Here is a 19,283-nt window from a genome sequence, read left to right as displayed (position 1 = left end):
AAAGTTCTTAAATTTTCAAGAATTGCACTTAAGAACACTTCTTATGAATGACTAAAAATGTATCTGGAGAACTTTCTTAAAGCTATAGTTCGCCCAGAAATGAAAATTCTGTCATTAATTACTCACCCTCATGTCGTTCCAAACCATAAGATCTTTGTTTATCTTCAGAACACAAATTAAGATATTTTTGATATTTCAAAGAGCTCTCTGACCCTCCATAGACAGCAAGGGTCCTACCATGTTCAAGGTCCAGAAAGGTACCAAGAACATTGACAAAATAGTCCATGTGGCATCAGTGGTTCAACCTAATTTTATGAAGCTATGAGAATACTTTTTGTTGTGCAAAAAACTAAAATGCACCTTGATCTGAACTGGTTTAAAAATGGAAATAGAATTTTTATTTTTGGGTGAACTATCCCTTTAAGAAGATTTTAATGGATCTTAAGAATATGCTTTACTGAATAGCACCATGGTACATTTGTACGATGTCACACTAATAAAATATTTCATAACTATACAGTAACAATGTGCTGATTGTGTGTCTTTAATGCTTGGAAATACCACTGTAGTTTAAATTTAGACAGTTTTCCCCAACGGTTTGCATATTTTGCACAATGATACATTCAGCATTGTTTTGAGATTATGAACTTCAAAAGCATGCAAACCATGGTTTTCAAGAGCCGTAGTGCATTTATACATTTGGGTTTCTCTTAACTACAAGATGAAAGGCAATAACATGTAAAAACGTTCCTTAGCAGCAAAACATTCCCCACTAAAACCATTGATTTGGACATGACTTCAAGAAATTGGAAAAAATGTCAAATAAAAATCATAAACAGCAGGTGACTCTAAAAGGCAAGCACCTTAATTTACATATAAAATGTATCCATTTCAAAAGCATAATCTTAAAAAAGCCTGTTCCCACATAAAATGGCTACTTCATCTCTTCAAGTGAATTAAGATCACCTTAAATATCAATGACAGATGAACAAACCACATCAGAAAGAAACTGTAGAATGCTGGAATATAAATACAATAAATAGTTTTGATCAGTGCTCACAGGGACAGTTCAGAATTTAGCGCCCTGGAGAAAAGTTTTCGTGTCCGACCGGCGTCTGCCCGCATGGCCTCAAGTGTCCGTGGCACCAGAACGCAGAGCTTCTGAGGAGTTTAACCATAGCTCCTTCCTTCATAATATCATTTGTTCCTCCTTTTTTGTCCTTCTTTGTCTAACAAGTCTGCTGAGGTTCAAGTCTGGTCCCCTCATTAACGGCAGGAGAGGTTAGATCTTAGTCACGTAGTTGTTTGGGAAAAGGCCTTGTTTGCCTCTCAGCCTCCCTGTCCACCATCCAGAGGCATCTAGACATAAATAATGGACAGATATTAAAATGTGACCTTGGACCACAAAACAAGTCTTAAATGAATAGTTCACCTAAAAATGAAAATCTGATGTTAATCTGTTTACCCCCATTGCATCCAAGATGTAGGAGACTTTGTTTCTTCAGTAGAACACAAACTAAGATTTTTAACTTAAACCGTGACAGTCTGTTATATAATGGCAGTCAATGGGCACCAAACCTTTGAAAGTAAAAAAAAAACATCCAAATTACACCCTGCGGCTTGTGACGATACATTGATGTCCTAAGACACGAAACGATCGGGTTTTGTGAGAAACTGAACAGTAGTTATAGCATTTTTTACCTTTGATACGCAGCAATGTTCAACTCAGCTCAGCATCAGGCACGTTACACGTGTAAGAGCGCTGGCGTAGTATACGCAAACGCCGGAAGCGATCTGTCGCGTGTATACGACACTCATTGTTTACACCGAGCACAGAGATTGTGGGTATAGTGGCCATTCAAAATGTTAATAACTTGCGCTTATCCTGATTGTTCAAACCGATTTAAAGCTAAAAGATTACGTTTGCTTGCGAACTCATCCGGGACCGTCGACTTTTCACCGTTTCCCCTTCTGGCATTTGCGTACACTACTCCAGAGCGCGTACACGTGTAACGCGCCTGATGCTGAGCCGAGTTGGACATTGCTGTGTATCAAAGGTAACAAATAATATAAATACTGTTCAGTTTCTCGCGAAAACCGATCGTTTCATGTCTTAGGACATCAATGTATCGTCACGAGCCGCAAGGTGTAATTTGGATTTGTCTGTGCATGTTTTTTTTTACTTTCAAAGGTTTGGTGCCCATTCACTGCCATTATATAACTAACAGACTGCAACGGTTTGAGTTAAAAATCTTACAAATACTGTTCTATCGTAACAAACCATACGTCAAAAAGCATATTTACTCAGCTTTCAGATAATGTATAAATCTCAATTTCAAAAAACTGACCCTTATGACTGATTTTGTAGAGTCACAAATGGCATTCTTCTGCCACAAAAAAAACCATTTATAATATATAAAACAAGCACTGTCTCACCTTCCTTAATGATGTCAATGATATCATCTGCGTTGAAACTGAGCTCATCCGTGTCTTGGGCGTCATAGGCATAAAGAGCTTTACATTGAGGCACCTGGGGCTTTGGCTTGGGAGCTGGTTTGGGACGGCCACCTCCTGGAGTGGGCCTGTTTGTGGACTGTCTGTGTGCCCTTGGAGAAAAAAAAGCACAGAAGACATGAACTGATGGAGTTGCATTTGAACACTGCAGCAACCACAGGAACATGCTTCTACAAAGAAGGTAAGTGTGAAGTCAACTAGGCCTTGGAGCACCATATAGCTGCTGTGAGAGGGTTAGTTGTCTGATTTTGTGGTGTTAGTTCACGTGTTCCCCACTAGGTGGCGACAGATTCACATTTATCATCATGTCAGGCTGAACTAGTCTTTATTTCCAAATAGACTTTGTTCAGTTGATCCTCCACCTTACTTTTAAAAAGATAGTTCACCCAAAAATGGAAATTCTGTCATTAATTACTCACCCTCATGTTGTTCCAAACCTGTAAGACCTTCGTTCTTCTTCGGAAGACAAATTATGATATTTTTGATGAAACCTGAGAGCTATCTGACCCTGCACAGACAGCAATGCAACTGACACGTTCAAGGCACAGAAAGGTAGGTAAGGACATTGTTCAAATAGTCCATGTGACATCAGTGGTTCAACCTTAACTTTACCTTTCTGGGCCTTGAACGTGGTAGTTGCACTGATGTTATGCAGGGTCAAAAATCTCTCAGATTTTTAAAAAAATATCTTAATTTGTGATACAAAGATGAATGAAGGTTAGATTTGGAACGACATGAGGGTGAGTAATTAACGACAGAATTTTCATTTTTGAATTATGTGAATTATTCATTTGTGAATTATCCCTTTAAGCCCAGAATTTGTTTTCCTGCTGTTGTGACGAATGGCCATTTGTTAGCCCTTCAGCCTTCATGATGTGTCTGTGTCGAACCTCATCATGACTACAACAGAGAAAATGTTAGAAAATGCCCAACCCAAAGTCCTTAACCTTTTTGAAGTTCAAGTAAAACCAGTCTCTTACATAATTAGATATTAACAATCTGAACTCTGTTCAGTAACACACACTACCATTCAAAAGTTTGGAGTCAGAAAGACTTTTTAAGAATACTTTTTAAATACGTTTATTCAGCATTTCAAACAAATGCTGCTCCTTTATCATGGTTTCCACAAAAAAATATTAAGCAGCAAAACTGTTTTCAACATTGATAATGATAATTCTTTTTGAACACCGAACACAGTTGAGGTCAAAAGTTTACATACACCTTGCAGAATCTGCAAAATGTTCATTATTTTACCAAAATAAGAGGAAATGCAAATGTTGTTTTTTATTTAGTACTGACCTGAATAAGATGTTTCACATAAAAGACATCTACATATACTCCACAAGAGAAAATAACAGTTGAATTTAAAAAAAATTACTCTTTTCAAAGGTTTAGATGCACTTAATTCTTAATACTGTGTTGTTACCTGAATGATCCACGGCTGTTTTTATTTTTATTTTTTTATTTTTTTATTTATTTTTGTTTAGTGATAATTGTTCATAGAGTCCCTTGTTTGTCCTGAACAGTTAAACTGCCTGCTGTTTTCAGAAAAATCCTTTAGGTCCCACTAATTCTTTGGCTTTCCAGCATTTTCGTGTATTTGAACCCTTTCCAACAACGACTGTATGATTTTGAGATCCATCTTTTCACACTGAGGACAACTGAGGGACTCATATGCAACTATTACAGAAGGTTCAAACGCTCACTGATGCCCCAAAGGGAAACATAATGCGTTAAGAGCCAGGGGGTAAAAACTTTTTGAATTTGAAAATCAGGGTAAATGTAACTTATTTCGTCTTCTGGGAAACATGTAAGTATCTTCTGTAAATTCTTAAGGGCAGTACAAAATGACAAATATATGATATTTAGGCAAAATAAGAAAAAGGGTTCAAATACACAAAAATGCAGAAAAACCAAAGAATTTGTGGGACCTGAAGGATTTTTTTGATGAACAGCAGGCAGTTTAACTGTTCAAGACAAACAAGGGACTCATGAACAACTATCACTAAACAAAAAAAAATTTAGCTGTGGATCATTCAGGTAACAACACTATTAAGAATCAAGTGTATGTAAACTTTTGAATGGGGTCATTTTTATAAATTTTCTCTTACAGACTAAATGTAAATATCTTTTATGTGAAATATCTTATTCAGGTCAGTACTAAACACAAAATAACATGCATTTTGTATGATCCCTCTTATTTTGGTCAAATAATTAACATTTTGCAGATTCTGCAAGGTTTATGTAAACTTTTGACCTCAAGCGTAAGTGTCATGTGAGTAATAGTCTCGAGTAGCCTGACCTTCAGACTGACGGCTGAAGGTCTGGAATTCATGGCAGCTTTAATTGGCCAAGGCCCGCCCATAAGACCGTTTGACCGACATGTCAAACAACCAATCACAGTTCGTTTCATTCAGCGTCACTTTTCGGGCGTAGAAATGCCCCCACAACAACAGACTGGCATGCAACAAGTCAGTCATTGAAATAACCAGCATTGAAAGATAACGAAGAAGAGGGAGAACAAGCAGTAAGTCAGTAATTTGTTCGCGAACGTCGCAAATGTGTATAACAACAACGGCGTCTGCATAAGCACCTTTTAGCAAAACGCAGAGTAAATCAGTCTGCACTTTGTTTCCCGGCGGACCGAAAATAAACGCGACACTCGCGTCTCCTGGAAATCCGATCAAATTCAACTAATCAGACGACGACTTCGACATTCCTGAAGTGTTTCCAGTTAAGTGTACCATATGCATCAGACGTTTAGCCAACGTTCCGTGGGCGTGACGTCTGAGGCTGAGACTATGTGAGTAATGGCCATCACCGGAATAAATTTCATTTAAAAATATTTTCAAAAAGAAAAGCGTTATTTTAAACTGCAATAATATTTTACAATATTGCTGTTTTTATTGTATTTTTGATTAAATAAATGCAGCTTTGGAGAGCGTATTCAAAATATTACCGCTACCAAACTTCTGAACAGTAGTGTGAAACAAACTTTAATCTATAAAATGTGATAAGGAAATAAAATCCAAAACAAGACTGAGAAAATGCGATGGTGTATTTGAAGTTGGGCATCTCTGGTGTTGATCTAGCGCTATTCAAATGAACCACAACCACTGCCACCTAACAGAAACTACACACATGCTCAGACTCACATTCCTCCATTGTCAGATGGTTGTCGATTTCTGCTATGGTAAAAAGATACATGCATGTTACATTCAAATGCAGATCATGGATAATGTCTGGTAGTTGAGCTCCAGCTATGCATCTAGCAATCAGAAATGTTTACCATTCGTTGTTAGCTATATAATTTCAAGTGTGTGTGTACACTATGTGCTCTCACCCTGCGGCCCCTTGGTCTGGTACTTTGAGGAAATCCAGGTTGGGTTGCTGGGGTGCCTGTCTGCTGCCTCTGTCCTTGAGCTGACTGACATTAGTAGGCAAAAACGGATGTGCCGTGTTTCCAGATGTCGGTCTCTGATTACTGTGATGTTGCGAGTTCCTCTGATTGGCAGTGTGATTTGCATTCTTCAGCCCTCCATTTTGGTGAGCTGCTGGGAAGCATACAAGCTTTAGATCTTTTGATCAAACGCAAGTTGACTGAGGTAATGAGAAGATTGGGAAAGTCGGGTTAATGTACCTGGAGGGCCAGGTGCGACTCGCGTTGGGGTGTGGTGGTGCGTCCTGGACGTGTTGGGACGGCTTTGGATGACGCCCTGCTTAGTAGGACCTGAATGATTTAATTTGGGTGTATGAGGTCTTGCATGGATGGATAACAACTAACATTCAATTACATACGGTTAAATTATATTGTGAATAACACATGACACTAGTCATCACTTACGTGAGTTTTTGGGCAAACCCGGTCCAATGCTGACCTGCAGCATTTTGTTTGAAGGTCGCAGCACTGCTATGTCACCTTGACCTTGGATGAACTGCACCTGTCTGGATCCTCCGGCATTCCAGGGTCCCCATCCTTCTTTCTTCAGTTTCATTTCCAGCCTGCAGGGCCAATCATCTTCATTAGTGTACAGTGGCCGCATGAAGTATTTGGACATAATTTCAAATGTTTTATTTAATTTATTAAAACAATAATAATTGAAAAAAAAACCTAACTAAAGGCATTTATAATGTAACAAATGATTTCCACAAATGCTGTTTTTTTATTTTCCATTCATCAAAGAAGGAATAAGTAACACCACTGGAATAAGTAACATTTTAAAATATACTCTACCAGTCAAAAGTATTTGAACAGTAAGACTGTTTAACGAAGTCTATTTTGCTCACCAAGCCTGCATTTATTTGATTCAAAGTACAGCAAAAACAGTACAATTTTGAAATATTTTTACTATTTAAAATACCGGTTTTCTATTTGAATATATTTTAAAATGTAATTTATTCCAGTGATCAAAGCTAAATTTTCAGCATCATTACTAGAAACATTTTTTTTTATTATTATCATCATCAATATTTAAAACAGTTATATTTTCAGAACATCAGACATTTCTAATATTACACATGATTTCTATTTCAGATAAATGCTGTTCTTCTGAACTTTCTATTTATAAAAGAAAGCTGACAAAATTCTACTTAGCTGTTTTCAATATAATAATAATAAATGTTTTTTGAACAGCAAATCAGAATATTAAAATGACTTCTAAAGGATTATGTGACTGGAGTAATGATGCTAAAAATGCAGCTTTGAAATCACAGGAATAAATTACTAAAATAAATAATAAATAATCACTTTTTAAAATATATTTAAATAGAAAACAGTTATTTTTAATAGTAAAAATATTTCAAAATTGTACTGTTTTTGCTGTACTTTGGATGAAATATGTGCAAGCTTGGTGAGCAGAATAGACTTCTTTAAAAAACATTAAAAATCTTACTGTTCAAAAACTTTTGCCTGATAGTGTATATATAAAAAACAGAATATGATTCATTTAAACTTTAATATTATTTCACAATATTAGTGTTTGGACTTAGATCAAATAAATACAGCCTTGGTGAGCAAAATAAATGTCTTTCAAAAACAAAAAGTCCACATGGTTATAATCATGATCATATGTGAACCTGGACCACAAAACCACTCTTAAGCAGAACGGGTATATTTGTAGCAATAGCCAAAAATACATTGTATGGGTCAAAATCATCTATTTTTCTTTATGCCAAAAATCATTAGGATATTAAGTAAAGATCATGTTCCATTAAGATATTTTGTAAATTTCCTACTGTAAATGTCAAAACTTCATTTGAACAACTTCAAAGGCGATTTTCTCAATAGTTTGATTTTTTGAACCCTTAGATTCTGGATATTTGATGTATCTCGAAAAATATTATCCTATCCTAACAAACCGTACATCAATGGAAAGCCCATTTATTCAGCTTTCAGATGTTGTATAAATCTAAATTTCAAAAATTTTCAAAAACAGGTTTTGCGGTCACAGTGTCACATATAGTGCATTATAAGGTGCATAATGCATAATTAATGCATTACAAATGTGTTTTAATGCATTTTTCTTTCTATGAATAGATAAGTATTATAATGTATTATAATCACCCTTAAGATCATACAATGCATTATAAAGTGCATCGCAATGCTTAATTAATGCATTAGATCACTTTATAATTAAATATACTTAAAGGCTTTAAGTAAAGTTTTACCAAATTGTTACGTTGGAATCTTTTCACATTTTAATTAATTACAACACCATGGCAATGCTATAACTGTAGCTATGTTAAATATATTTCAACCTACGTGGTGCTAAATTTGAGAGGTAGTTTTTTCTGTGTTCTCTCTTCGTATCGGCGTGCCAGTAAACTGATAAACTCCGTCTTGAATACACACTCCAACAGGCTGTCATACTCCTCCTCGTGCAGGATCATGAAGTCATCCTGCAATGTGCTGTAGGGAAGACAAATGCCTTTTCAAGATCTGAAATATCCACATTTGTTCAATCATTCAACACAAGAACAGTCTTTTATTTCAGGTTACACATGTTGAGGCACTTTTGGGGATTTCCACCAACACAGGTTGTTGGGTCACAAATAAAAAAAAAAGCAAATGATAAGGTGGCTGTTGGAGTTTCCATGTCTGAGACACATGCAGAGATGCCCTGCTTCACTCAATAAACTTAAGTCCTTTCTAATGAGTTTTTTACAAGGTGTACTCTCCCTTCCCAGCAACACCTGGTTCACATTATTGACAACCCCCCACTCCAAAACCGAAATATGCAAGGTTGTGGGGGGCTGGTACCTCGTCCCTGGTCGTTATGTGTTAGATCAGTAAGCTAGGTTAGGTTTTCTTTGAGAGAGTTCTGGATGTTTGATCCTTTCCAGCGAACACTAAAAAACTATAAATGTTTTTAAGAGACCGAAGCTTTGTATATCGCAGACCTCGCTTCAACATGTGTTAAGGAACACAGGGCAGATGACGGCTCTAACAACCAGACTGGACCTTTGATGTCTCTGCGCCTATAATTCTGCAGATGGTTATGCAAGGCATTGTGGGACTGCATACAAACTCTGTTTTACATATGGGAGGGAAGTTGCAGCCCATTTGGCAGCCTCCTTATGGCTCAATATAAAGGTTTTTACAGTTCCTATTCAAATGACTCCTCAAATGCTACGTTTTGTTGTAGCTTGCCATTACATTAAATGAACTGATTGAGCTTGTGCAGGATCATAACGTACCTTAGAGAAACAGCCATTATCTTCTCCACGTCTATTTTGCGCTTTAGGACCTCTTTCACCACCCCTTTCTCTGGCCCCTGCTTCACCTTTTCTCTTCCAATCAGGTAGACAGATTTAGGGGTGAGGATCAGGTCTCTCTTGATGCTCTGAACAGATAAAACACAGTTTTAGACGCTTATATATACACCTATAAATGTTGCATGTCATCCAAGGAAAATCTGACCTGCTTGCTAATAAATCAAAGACTGTATCTTGATCACTGAGCAATAGAAGCTGTAACAGGCACAGCTGTGTGCTAATTTTGGTAACCTCACCTTAAACCGCCTGTCGAATTTGTTAACTTTGTCCGCAAAATCGATCTTCTCCCTCTTGCCCACAAACTGCCTGAGCTCGGGCCGGTCATCCATACCTATGTAATCACCCACAAAGTTCCTGTTCAAGCTGTGCCTTCTTCTCTCCTTCCTGTTCAGCAGCAGATCAGAGGCTGGAAGAGGATAGAATCAGTGTTCAGTGTTATCTTCAAAAAGCTTCAGTTCTTATGCCATGATCCGAAGAGTATGCTTTAAAATAAGTTAAATCCAATTTCCAGTCAAGCTGCAATTTTAATACAAAAACTGTGAAAATAATTAATTGTATGTGATATGCATAAAACGTTAGCTATAAAATTAGCAGAATTATTCATTTTATTGCAAAAATTTATATTTCCATCAAATTCCTAATCTCATATATGGTGAAAATGACATTTGTTATAGACGAAATGTGGTACGGGGGTGGGGGGGGGGAGACAAAAATGATGGAAATCCGCTTGGTTTCATGTACACTACTGTTTAAAAGTTTAGAGCTGGTAAGAATGTTCAATATTTTTGAAAAAATCTTACCAAGGCTGCATTTATTTGATCAAAATACAGTAAAAACAGTAATATTGAGAAGCAGCCATTATTCCAGTCTTCACAATAATTATACTCAAGAAACTTATTTATTTATTCATTCATTTATTATTTCTAATAATACTTTTAAATGAAGATATACTATTTTTAATAATAACACTTTTGAACAAACCCAAACTATTTTAAACAAAGTTTATGTACACAATTAGACATTGTTAATAGCTAAATGAAATACTAGTTAAGGTGAAAAGTGTTTTAATAAAGTGTTTTTATTCTTAAACTGGGCCGAAAGGGCGCATAGCTGAATAAACAGCCAAACATGATCACTCAGACAAGGTGGGAGGATTTTTCTCTGTGTCTATTATTACTTTTAAACATGATGACAATAATTCAGCTGAAAGCAGCAGTTGAGGTCAGACTCCAAAGATATCCAGGGGAAAACCACAGAATTTCCCTTTTAACTGTGGCACATTCTACCATGTTCTACCATCTCATAATGTGTTTGTCTTTGCATGCGGTTGCTTGTACACTACCAGTCAAAACTTTTTGTAGGATGTTTTTAAAAGAGGTCTCTTCTGCTGATTAAGCCAGCATTTATTTTTAATACAAAGTACAGCAAAAACTGTCATTTTGAAATATTTTTAAACTAATTTTTCTATTTGAATATTTTTTGAAATAAAATTCAGCTTTGAAATCACAGGAATAAATTACAAGCATAATTACTCCAGTCACATGATCCTTCAGAAATCATTCTAATATTCTGATTTGCTGCTCAAAACACATTATTATTATTAAGTTGAAAACAGCTGAGTAGATTTTATTTCAGGTTTCTTTGATGAATAGAAAGTTCAGAAGGACAGCATTTATCTGAAATAAAACTCTTTTGTAACATTATAAATGTCTTTATCATCACTTTATCAATTTAAAGCATCCTTGCTAAATATAAGAATAATAATTTCTATAATTTCTATAATCTCCCAAAATAAATAAATAAATGAAATTATACTCACTTCAAGCTTTTGAAATGTGTAGTGTAATATATTACAAAAGCTTTTTATTTCAGATAAATGCTGATATTTGGATCTTTCTATTCAAAGAATCCTGAAAGACATGTACTCAACTGTTTTAAATATTGATGATAATAATAAAAAAAAAGTTTCTTGTACAGTAAATCAGCATATTAGAATGATTTCTGAAGGATCATGTGACACTGAAGACTAGAGTAATGATGCTGAAAATGTAAAACACATTCAAATATAAAACAGTTATTGTAGATAGTAAAAAAAAAAACACAATTTTTGCTGTATTTTGGATCAAATAAATGCAAGCTTGGTGAGTAGAAGCGACTTCTTTAAAAACAAAAAATCTTGACTGGTAGTGAATGTAAAATCGTACACTTTAACCTCACTCAAACAACTCATCAGAAGATTGAACTCACCCTCCTCTCTCATTTGAACATATTTCTTCCGTGCACAATATTTCCTCCAAGCCGTCTGAATGGTTCTGGCATAACCATCGAATTTGCGCTCTCTCGTTTCCTCCAACAGGAAGAGCTGTGAACAAAATACAATGCAGTTTGTTTATTTGTTTAAACTAATCAATTAAAGGGCTCACAAATTCCTCAGTTTGAATCAGTTAAACGAATCATGTGCTTTGTTTGCACTCTTATTATCTTAACAACAGTGAATAGAGCTACACAACCCTGTCCATTACACTAAAGGTCACTCTTTATCGTATTCATGTATTAATCAGCCCCATTATGACACATAGTACAGTCGTGGCCAAAAGTTTTGAGAATTACATAAATATTGGAAATTGGAAAAGTTGCTGCTTAAGTTTTTATAATATCAATTTGCATATACTCCAGAATGTTATGAAGAGTGATCAGAAGAATTGCATAGTCCTTCTTTGCCATGAAAATTAACTTAATCCCGAAAAAAACTTTCCACTGCATTGTTAAGAAGGCTTCAGGGCGTCCAAGAAAGTCCAGCAAGCGCCAGGATCGTCTCCTAAAGAGGATTCAGCTGTGGGATCGGAGAGCCACCAGTGCAGAGCTTGCTCAGTAATGGCAGCAGGCAGGTGTGAGCGCATCTGCACGCACAGTGAGGCCAAGACTTTTGGAAGATGGCCTGGTGTCTAGAAGGGCAGCAAAGAAGCCACTTCTCTCCAAAAAAAAAAACATCAGGGACAGATTGATCTTCTGCAAAAAGTATGGCAAATGGACTGCTGAAGCCTCTTTCCGATTGTTTGGGGCATCTGGAAGAAGGCTTGTCCGGAGAAAAAAAAGGTGAGCGCTACCACCAGTCCTGTGTCATGCCAACAGTAAAGCATCCTGAGACCATTCATGTGTGGGGTTGCTTCTCATCCAAGGGAGTGGGCTCACTCACAATTTTGCCCAAAAACGCAGCCATGAATAAAGAATGGTACCAAAACACCCTCCAACAGCAACTTCTTCCAACAATCCAACAACAGTTTGGTGAAGAACAATGCATTTTCCAGCACGATGGAGCACCGTGCCATAAGGCAAAAGTGATAACTAAGTGGCTCGGGGACCAAAACGTTGAAATTTTGGGTCCATGGCCTGGAAACTCCCCAGATCTTAATCCCATTGAGAACTTGTGGTCAATCCTCAAGAGGCGGGTGGACAAACAAAAACCCACTAATTCTGACAAACTCCAAGAAGTGATTATGAAAGAATGGGTTGCTATCAGTCAGGATTTGGCCCAGAAGTTGATTGAGAGCATGCCCAGTCGAATTGCAGAGGTCCTGAAAAAGAAGGGCCAACACTGCAAATACTGACTCTTTGCATAAATGTCATGTAATTGTCGATAAAAGCCTTTGAAACGTATGAAGTGCTTGTAATTATATTTCAGTACATCACAGAAACAACTGAACCAAAGATCTAAAAGCAGTTTAGCAGCAAACTTTGTGAAAACTAATCTTTGTGTCATTCTCAAAACTTTTGGCCACGACTGTAGGTTCAGTCTGTGCTTGTCATGCAGCAATTTCTCTTTCAGATTTTATATTTCTCTTCCTCAGTAAGCAGCTGTTCAAAGTTATCCTGTGGTCATCTCATAATGCTCTGAGCACTGTACAGCTCAAAAACACACTGTCATAGCTCTGCTGCACTGTAGACTAAACATCAGATCCTATCATTATCACAAAGGCCTGGCACTGACTCTCTCTCTCTCTCTCTCTCTCTCTCACTCACTCACTCACTCACTCACTCACTCACTCACTCACTCACTCACTCACTCACTCACTCACTCACTCACTCACTCACTCACTCACTCACTCACTCACTCACTCACTCACTCACTCACTCACTCACTCACTCACTCACTCACTCACTCACTCACTCACTCACTCACTCACTCACTCACTCACTCACTCACTCACTCACTCTCTCTCTCTCAAACACACACAAATGGCTGGCACAGGATGAGAAATTATGAGCCAATGCACAGTGAAATCCCCCTTTGTCTCCCATCCCACACACAAACTAACACACATTCACAAACCTCCCATTGATAAACAGTTTAATGTTATGACTAATAGCTGATAACTAACACATTTATACTTATTACACTATTTTGTTCAAATAAATGAAAAAATTAAAACACTAAAATAAACATTTTATATGCCTAAATATGCATTAAAAGAACTCACTGACCCCAAAACTTCTGTGGTAAAGAGTGGCCTGGACATTTTTGACAGTGTTGATGAGATTCATCCCATCTAACCCAAACACTGTAAGACTCATCTTCATCAGCTCTCTGGGATCAAAGAGTTCATTCTGGCAAAGCGACTACTACATGCACACTCCTCTCTCACTAAAGAAATTCCTGTAGTCATGAACTAATTACTCCGTGTCAGCACCTTATCTCAGAAGGCGTTTTGTTTTGAGAAGCCGGGCAGTTTAAATCTGGGCTCTCCCTTATTTAATATTACACACACACTTAGAAAAGGCCACGTTTTAGCACCTATATGCCAAAGTCACAGATCTCTGGATAATCTGGTGCATTCATGGCGAGCCACAGAGCCGTATTCTGCGAGTCTATGCATATGTGTGTACATCTAAATGTCAACAGTGAGATCACAGCACATCCACAAGCAGTGCTTTCATAAGCAGTTCAAAAAAAAAAAACGCAGTGGAAAAAGCAAAGCTGTCTTGGACATAACAGAAGCAGCTTTACCACAGCACTGCAGTTGTGTATCAGATCCAGAGTAATGTTGACCTAACAGTGCTGACGTGGGACCGGCCCAGTGACTGCCCACTATTCATCAGCACTCTGAGCTGAACTGATGTCTGCGAGACAAAGGCTGACTTTTACACTTCAACACTCTCTTGCCATTAAAGCACAACTGAAATGTTAAATCTAGACCAAAGTAAGAAGGAATGTTCTACATGCTGCTGACGGAAAAGCTTGTGTCAGCTGTTGCTGGTGCGTCACCCAAAAATGAAAATTCTGTCATTAAAGGTTGTATCAGCGATTTCTAGCCTAAAACATAAAGTGTCAATTTCAGCTCACCTTTCTTCACGATCCGCTCGCTGCCTGCCCCATAAATTGTCTGTGAAAAAACCGCGACTCTCTGGTCAGCCTAGGGTCCGAGATATGCCAAAAAAACAATCGACGCTGTTAACTATTCCACAGATAAACAAACAGTGTTCCGACCAATCAGCGTCAGGGGTTTGGTGTTGTGGACTTTCCTACTGGTGCTGGGATGTGAGGGAGGTGGAGCGAAAGTCCACAACACCAAACCCCTGACGCTGATTGGTTGGAACACTGTTTGTTTATCTGTGGAAAGGTTGGTAGTGCCGATTGTTTTTTTGGCATATCTCGGACCCTAGGCTGACCAGAGAGACGCGTTTTTTTCACAGACAATTTATGGGGCAGGCAGCGAGCGGATCGTGAAGAAAGGTCAGCTGAATTTGACACTTTATGTTTCAGGCTAGAAATCGCTGATACAACCTTTAATTACACACCTTCATGTCGTTCTAAAATGTAAGACCTTTCATCTTCAGAAAACAAAGTAAGATATTTTTGATGAAATCTGAGAGATTTCTGACCCTGCATAGACAGCAACGGTACTACCATGTTCAAGGTCCAGAAAGGTAGTAAGGACGTTGTTAAAATAGTCCATGTGACATCAGTGGTTCAACCTGAATGTTACGAAGCTACGAAAATACTTTTCGTGAGCAAAGAAAATGAAAGTAATTACTTTATTCAGCAATTCCTTCTTTTCCGTGTCAGTCTTCGACACACGTTCACTGAGTACCATGCATGCATGTGGTGCTGCTGATGCAGGAGTCAGCGTTCTGACAGTAGACTTGCGAATGCGAATGTTTTCTTTTTCGAACCAGTCTGACGAATCCTTCAGTTTCGCAAAGCGAAACACGGGCCGTCCAATAAGATTTGAGCATTACATCACATGCCCAGAGCAGCTGCTGTTGCACAAAAGGACAAGAGTGGTGGCGCCGTTTCAAAAACCAGTACTTTTTTGAACCAGAATATATAGACAATCAACTAAGACACATGAACTTTAAGTTGTTATTTTAGTTTTCTTTGCACACAAAAAGTATTTTCTTAACTTCAGAACATTACAGTTGAACCACTGATGTCACATGGACTATTATGATGTCCTTCCTACCTTCCTGGGCCTTGAACATAGAAGTTGCATTGCTGTCTATGCAGGGTCAGAAAGCTTTTGAATTTCATCAAAAATATCTTAATTTGTGTTCTGAAGATGAACGAAGGTCTTACGGGTTTGGAACGACATGAGGGTGAGTAATTAATGACAGAATTTTTATTTTTGGGCGAACTATCCCTTTAAGAAGTGAACGTACTGTATATGGACACTGATATATTTTAAAAAAGTATCAGCATAAATGCATTAATACAAAATATAAAAAAGTGGCATTTACACTACCATTCAAAAGTTTAGGGGTCAGTAAGTGTTTTTTTAAGAGTATTTTTACAAATAAAATACTTTTATTCAGCAAGAACAAATAAATTGATCACAAGTGACAGAAAAGGCATTTATAATGTATAATTTCTATTTGAAATAAATGCTGTTTCTTTGAACGTTCTATGCATCAAATCACATTGTTTCCACAAAAATATCAAGTAGCACAATTTTCTACTTTTATAATAATATAATTATATTAAAAACCTTTAAGCATCAAATCAGAATATTTGAATGATTTCTGAAAACAAAAGTAAAACATCAAGAAAAACAGAGGTTTGGTTTTAAATGACAAAACTGTTGAACTGTTTAATATTTAGACACCAAAGAGTATGTGGGCACTTTCTGGTATGGTATGGTCACACTAGACTGTGTTCCATTCGCTTTCATTCATACGTACATGTGAATGTGGGAGAGCTGGAACGCAAACAAGTGCACAGAAGGTTCCTATTCCAACATTTGGTGAATTCTGTCACGTGAAGTCTTAAAGGCATAGTTCATCCAAAAATGAAAATTCTGTCATTAATAACTCACCTTCGTGTTTTTCCATACCGTAAATCCTTTGAATCACTGATGTCACATGAGCTATTTTTAAAGACGTCTTTACTACCTTTCTGGCCCTTGAGCGTTGTAATTACATTACTGTAGGGTCAGAAAGCTCTCAGATTTCATCAGAAATATCATAATTCGTGTTTGGAAGACGAACAAAGGTCTTACGGGTTTGGAACGACATGAGGATGAGTAATTAATAGGGCCGGGACTCGATTAAAAAATTTAATCTAATTAATTAGAGGCTTTGTAATTAATTAATCGAAATTAATCGCATTTTAATCGCATATAAATATTTGACCTGAGAACAGTGAGAAGTAAGTTTTTTTATATGGATTTTTAGTATACCATTAAATAATGACTGAATACATAAGCTTAAGCAACAAAATATTGTTTATTTTTGTTCAACCAAGTCCAACAAGTCCTACAGACCAGTGCAATATTGCCATTAAGTGTAGCAATAGGCTCGATGTGCTGCGGTGATATGCGAATTCCTTGTTGCATAGCTTAACATATCTACATTTCCTACCGTATTAGAGAGAAATTAAGAGGCACGTTCTTTAACGAGTCTTTCATGCCGAGAACTCTGCTCTTGTGTTTGCTTAATTGTGCATTTAAACGTTAATGACCAAACCATCATTATAAATGTTGCTGCACATGGAATATAACACGGATTACATTTAAAAAATATTTTTTATCAGGTTACACACTGATTATTTATCACTCAAACCCATTTCTCTACCTGTCCGTTGGTCGCGCATATCCTCCATGTTTGTAGTTTTTTAACACTTTTTATGCGTGTTTGTAGTTCTAATCGAATTCTCGTTCACGGCGCAGTGTGTTGACTGCAATATTAGCCGTTAGAGTGTGCATTGATCGTTAAGTAGTAGACCATCCGGGAATCTTTGGAATACTTTTTTAAACATACTACGATTGGGGACATACAATACTATTTAGGACGGACGCAGCTTCTTTGGTATAAGTTCTTTGGCTTGTCTGAACGCTAGTTTGTGCTCCAGTATAATCGGTCCACCGAATCTCACCCAGTGAGAAACGTTCCGCGGTGCAAAACTAAGTGCGATTAAAATGCGTTAAAAAATTTTTACGCGTTATTTTTGTGTAATTAATTAATCTAAATTAACGCGTTAAAGTCCCGGCCCTAGTAATTAATGAACAAATTTTCATTTTTGTGTGAAAAGACTTTTGACTAAAAGAGGATCAAAATGTGAAATACTGACTCTCCAAAGTGGAGTAGACAGACTTGACATATTCTGTTGCAGAAAAATGGAAAATGGACTTGTCCAAACTTGTCAAATCTTACCGACTCAGGGGCTTTGACGAAGATTTTGGAATGTCCGAGCTGATACTGGTCTTGGTCCATGTTTACGGAGCGCAAGAGATGCAGCACACCCTGCTTTTCATCCCCGCGCCACGTCGGCCATGACTCCTTCGTCAAAATGGCATACCTGAGGCAAAGAAACAACAGGAAGGTTTTATCATTTGGAGAATTAAATCATATATTTGAGTAAAGTATGCATTTTTTATTCATATAGAAGAACAAAATGCTCAGTTGAAAGTCTTCTGAAGTGCAGCCCTGTGTAAATAAACTGTATGCAGTGTGTGCACAAGACAAACACTGGGAGGGTGGAGTAAAAAAAGTAACTCTAAAACCAATAAGATGTTTAATATTAACACACCAAGGATGATCCAGGTTTTTACTTTCATGTAAAATGTTAATAACCCAATGAAGCATGTGAAGTAATTGTTGTCATAATGGAAGAATTAGACCCTTAAGCCAACACAATGACGTCTGTTTGCCACACATTGAGATGAAAAAAAAAAAAAAAAAAAATCACACAACAGAAACTGCCCAACTATTGGCCCACAACAAAAGATGAACTAAAATTAATCAACATGAAAGTGCCATAACACACTTCCAACTAAGATCTCTCTTCCTTCTTTTTCTGAAGCGGTTTCTTGTGAAAATGTGGTGTCTTCTTATTGGATCACAAAATGTAACACCAGATGTGAACATATGCTTTCGTTCCATAATGTTCTATAAAGAGCTCCTTGTCAGGCTTTGAGGTTAAATTTATAACTGTCTTTACCTGTTCAAAAATTTGCGGAAGATTCTTCTGTAAGCATAGCCAGCACGTCTTACTCTTATATTCTCCTTCAGACCCAGATACTCCACCTGGTGCTTCACTCTAGAGAGAGAGAGAGAGAGAGATTGAGAGGAAGCAAGGAAGGAAGGAAAGAAGGAAGGTTTATATTTACAGTTCAACTCAAAAAGCCCCTTTACAGAAACTTTTCCCAGCCTGTTGCAATTTCATTGACAAATAAGGCATTTCTGGTAGTTTCCCCATCAGTCTTTCCAAAATAAATGACCAAATAAATGTAAATCTTTTGGACGCACATCCTGAGAATGAAATTGAGTGCTAATTATACTGCCTAACTTGAACAATGCTCACAAACCCTCATAACAGGAAGACCATTAGAGTCTGAACAATGCAACGCACCGGATCAGAACATTTCATTCCACGTTTCATTCCAAAAACACTATGGCAGAAGAGGAAAAAGGCAGGAAAAGTAAACAAACCAAAAAAGGTGAAAGAACTGCCAAGACAAAGGACAACGATGCCGAGACATAAAATCGGAAACCTTTTGTTG

The 19,283-nt window shown here is 37.2% G+C and overlaps 1 protein-coding gene across 4 annotated transcripts in view; it reads right to left on the bottom strand.

Annotated features, from left to right (window-relative positions):
- Positions 1-523: 523 nt before the first annotated feature.
- myo1ea (myosin IEa) overlaps positions 524-19,283 on the bottom strand; it is a 65,347-nt gene continuing 46,587 nt past the window's right edge. Inside the window, exons 18-29 of one of the 4 annotated variants that reach the window (XM_073836199.1) lie at positions 18,722-18,820; positions 17,935-18,079; positions 11,536-11,650; positions 9,525-9,694; positions 9,211-9,356; positions 8,276-8,422; positions 6,359-6,516; positions 6,155-6,244; positions 5,858-6,068; positions 5,670-5,702; positions 2,437-2,606; positions 524-1,359 (exon numbers count right to left, since the gene is read on the bottom strand). In XM_073836199.1, coding sequence (XP_073692300.1) covers positions 1,283-1,359; positions 2,437-2,606; positions 5,670-5,702; positions 5,858-6,068; positions 6,155-6,244; positions 6,359-6,516; positions 8,276-8,422; positions 9,211-9,356; positions 9,525-9,694; positions 11,536-11,650; positions 17,935-18,079; positions 18,722-18,820 — 1,561 coding nt within the window. In that variant the 3' untranslated portion in view covers positions 524-1,282. The remainder of the gene's footprint in view (positions 1,360-2,436; positions 2,607-5,669; positions 5,703-5,857; positions 6,069-6,154; positions 6,245-6,358; positions 6,517-8,275; positions 8,423-9,210; positions 9,357-9,524; positions 9,695-11,535; positions 11,651-17,934; positions 18,080-18,721; positions 18,821-19,283) is intronic. The other 3 variants (XM_073836201.1, XM_073836200.1, XM_073836202.1) reach the window with 3 other exon arrangements.

Source organism: Garra rufa, chromosome 3 (assembly GCF_049309525.1).
Source record: "Garra rufa chromosome 3, GarRuf1.0, whole genome shotgun sequence".
Classification (NCBI taxonomy): domain Eukaryota; kingdom Metazoa; phylum Chordata; class Actinopteri; order Cypriniformes; family Cyprinidae; genus Garra; species Garra rufa.
The sequence above is the reverse complement of the archived record's forward strand: the minus strand, read 5'-3'. Positions and strand labels throughout refer to the sequence as shown.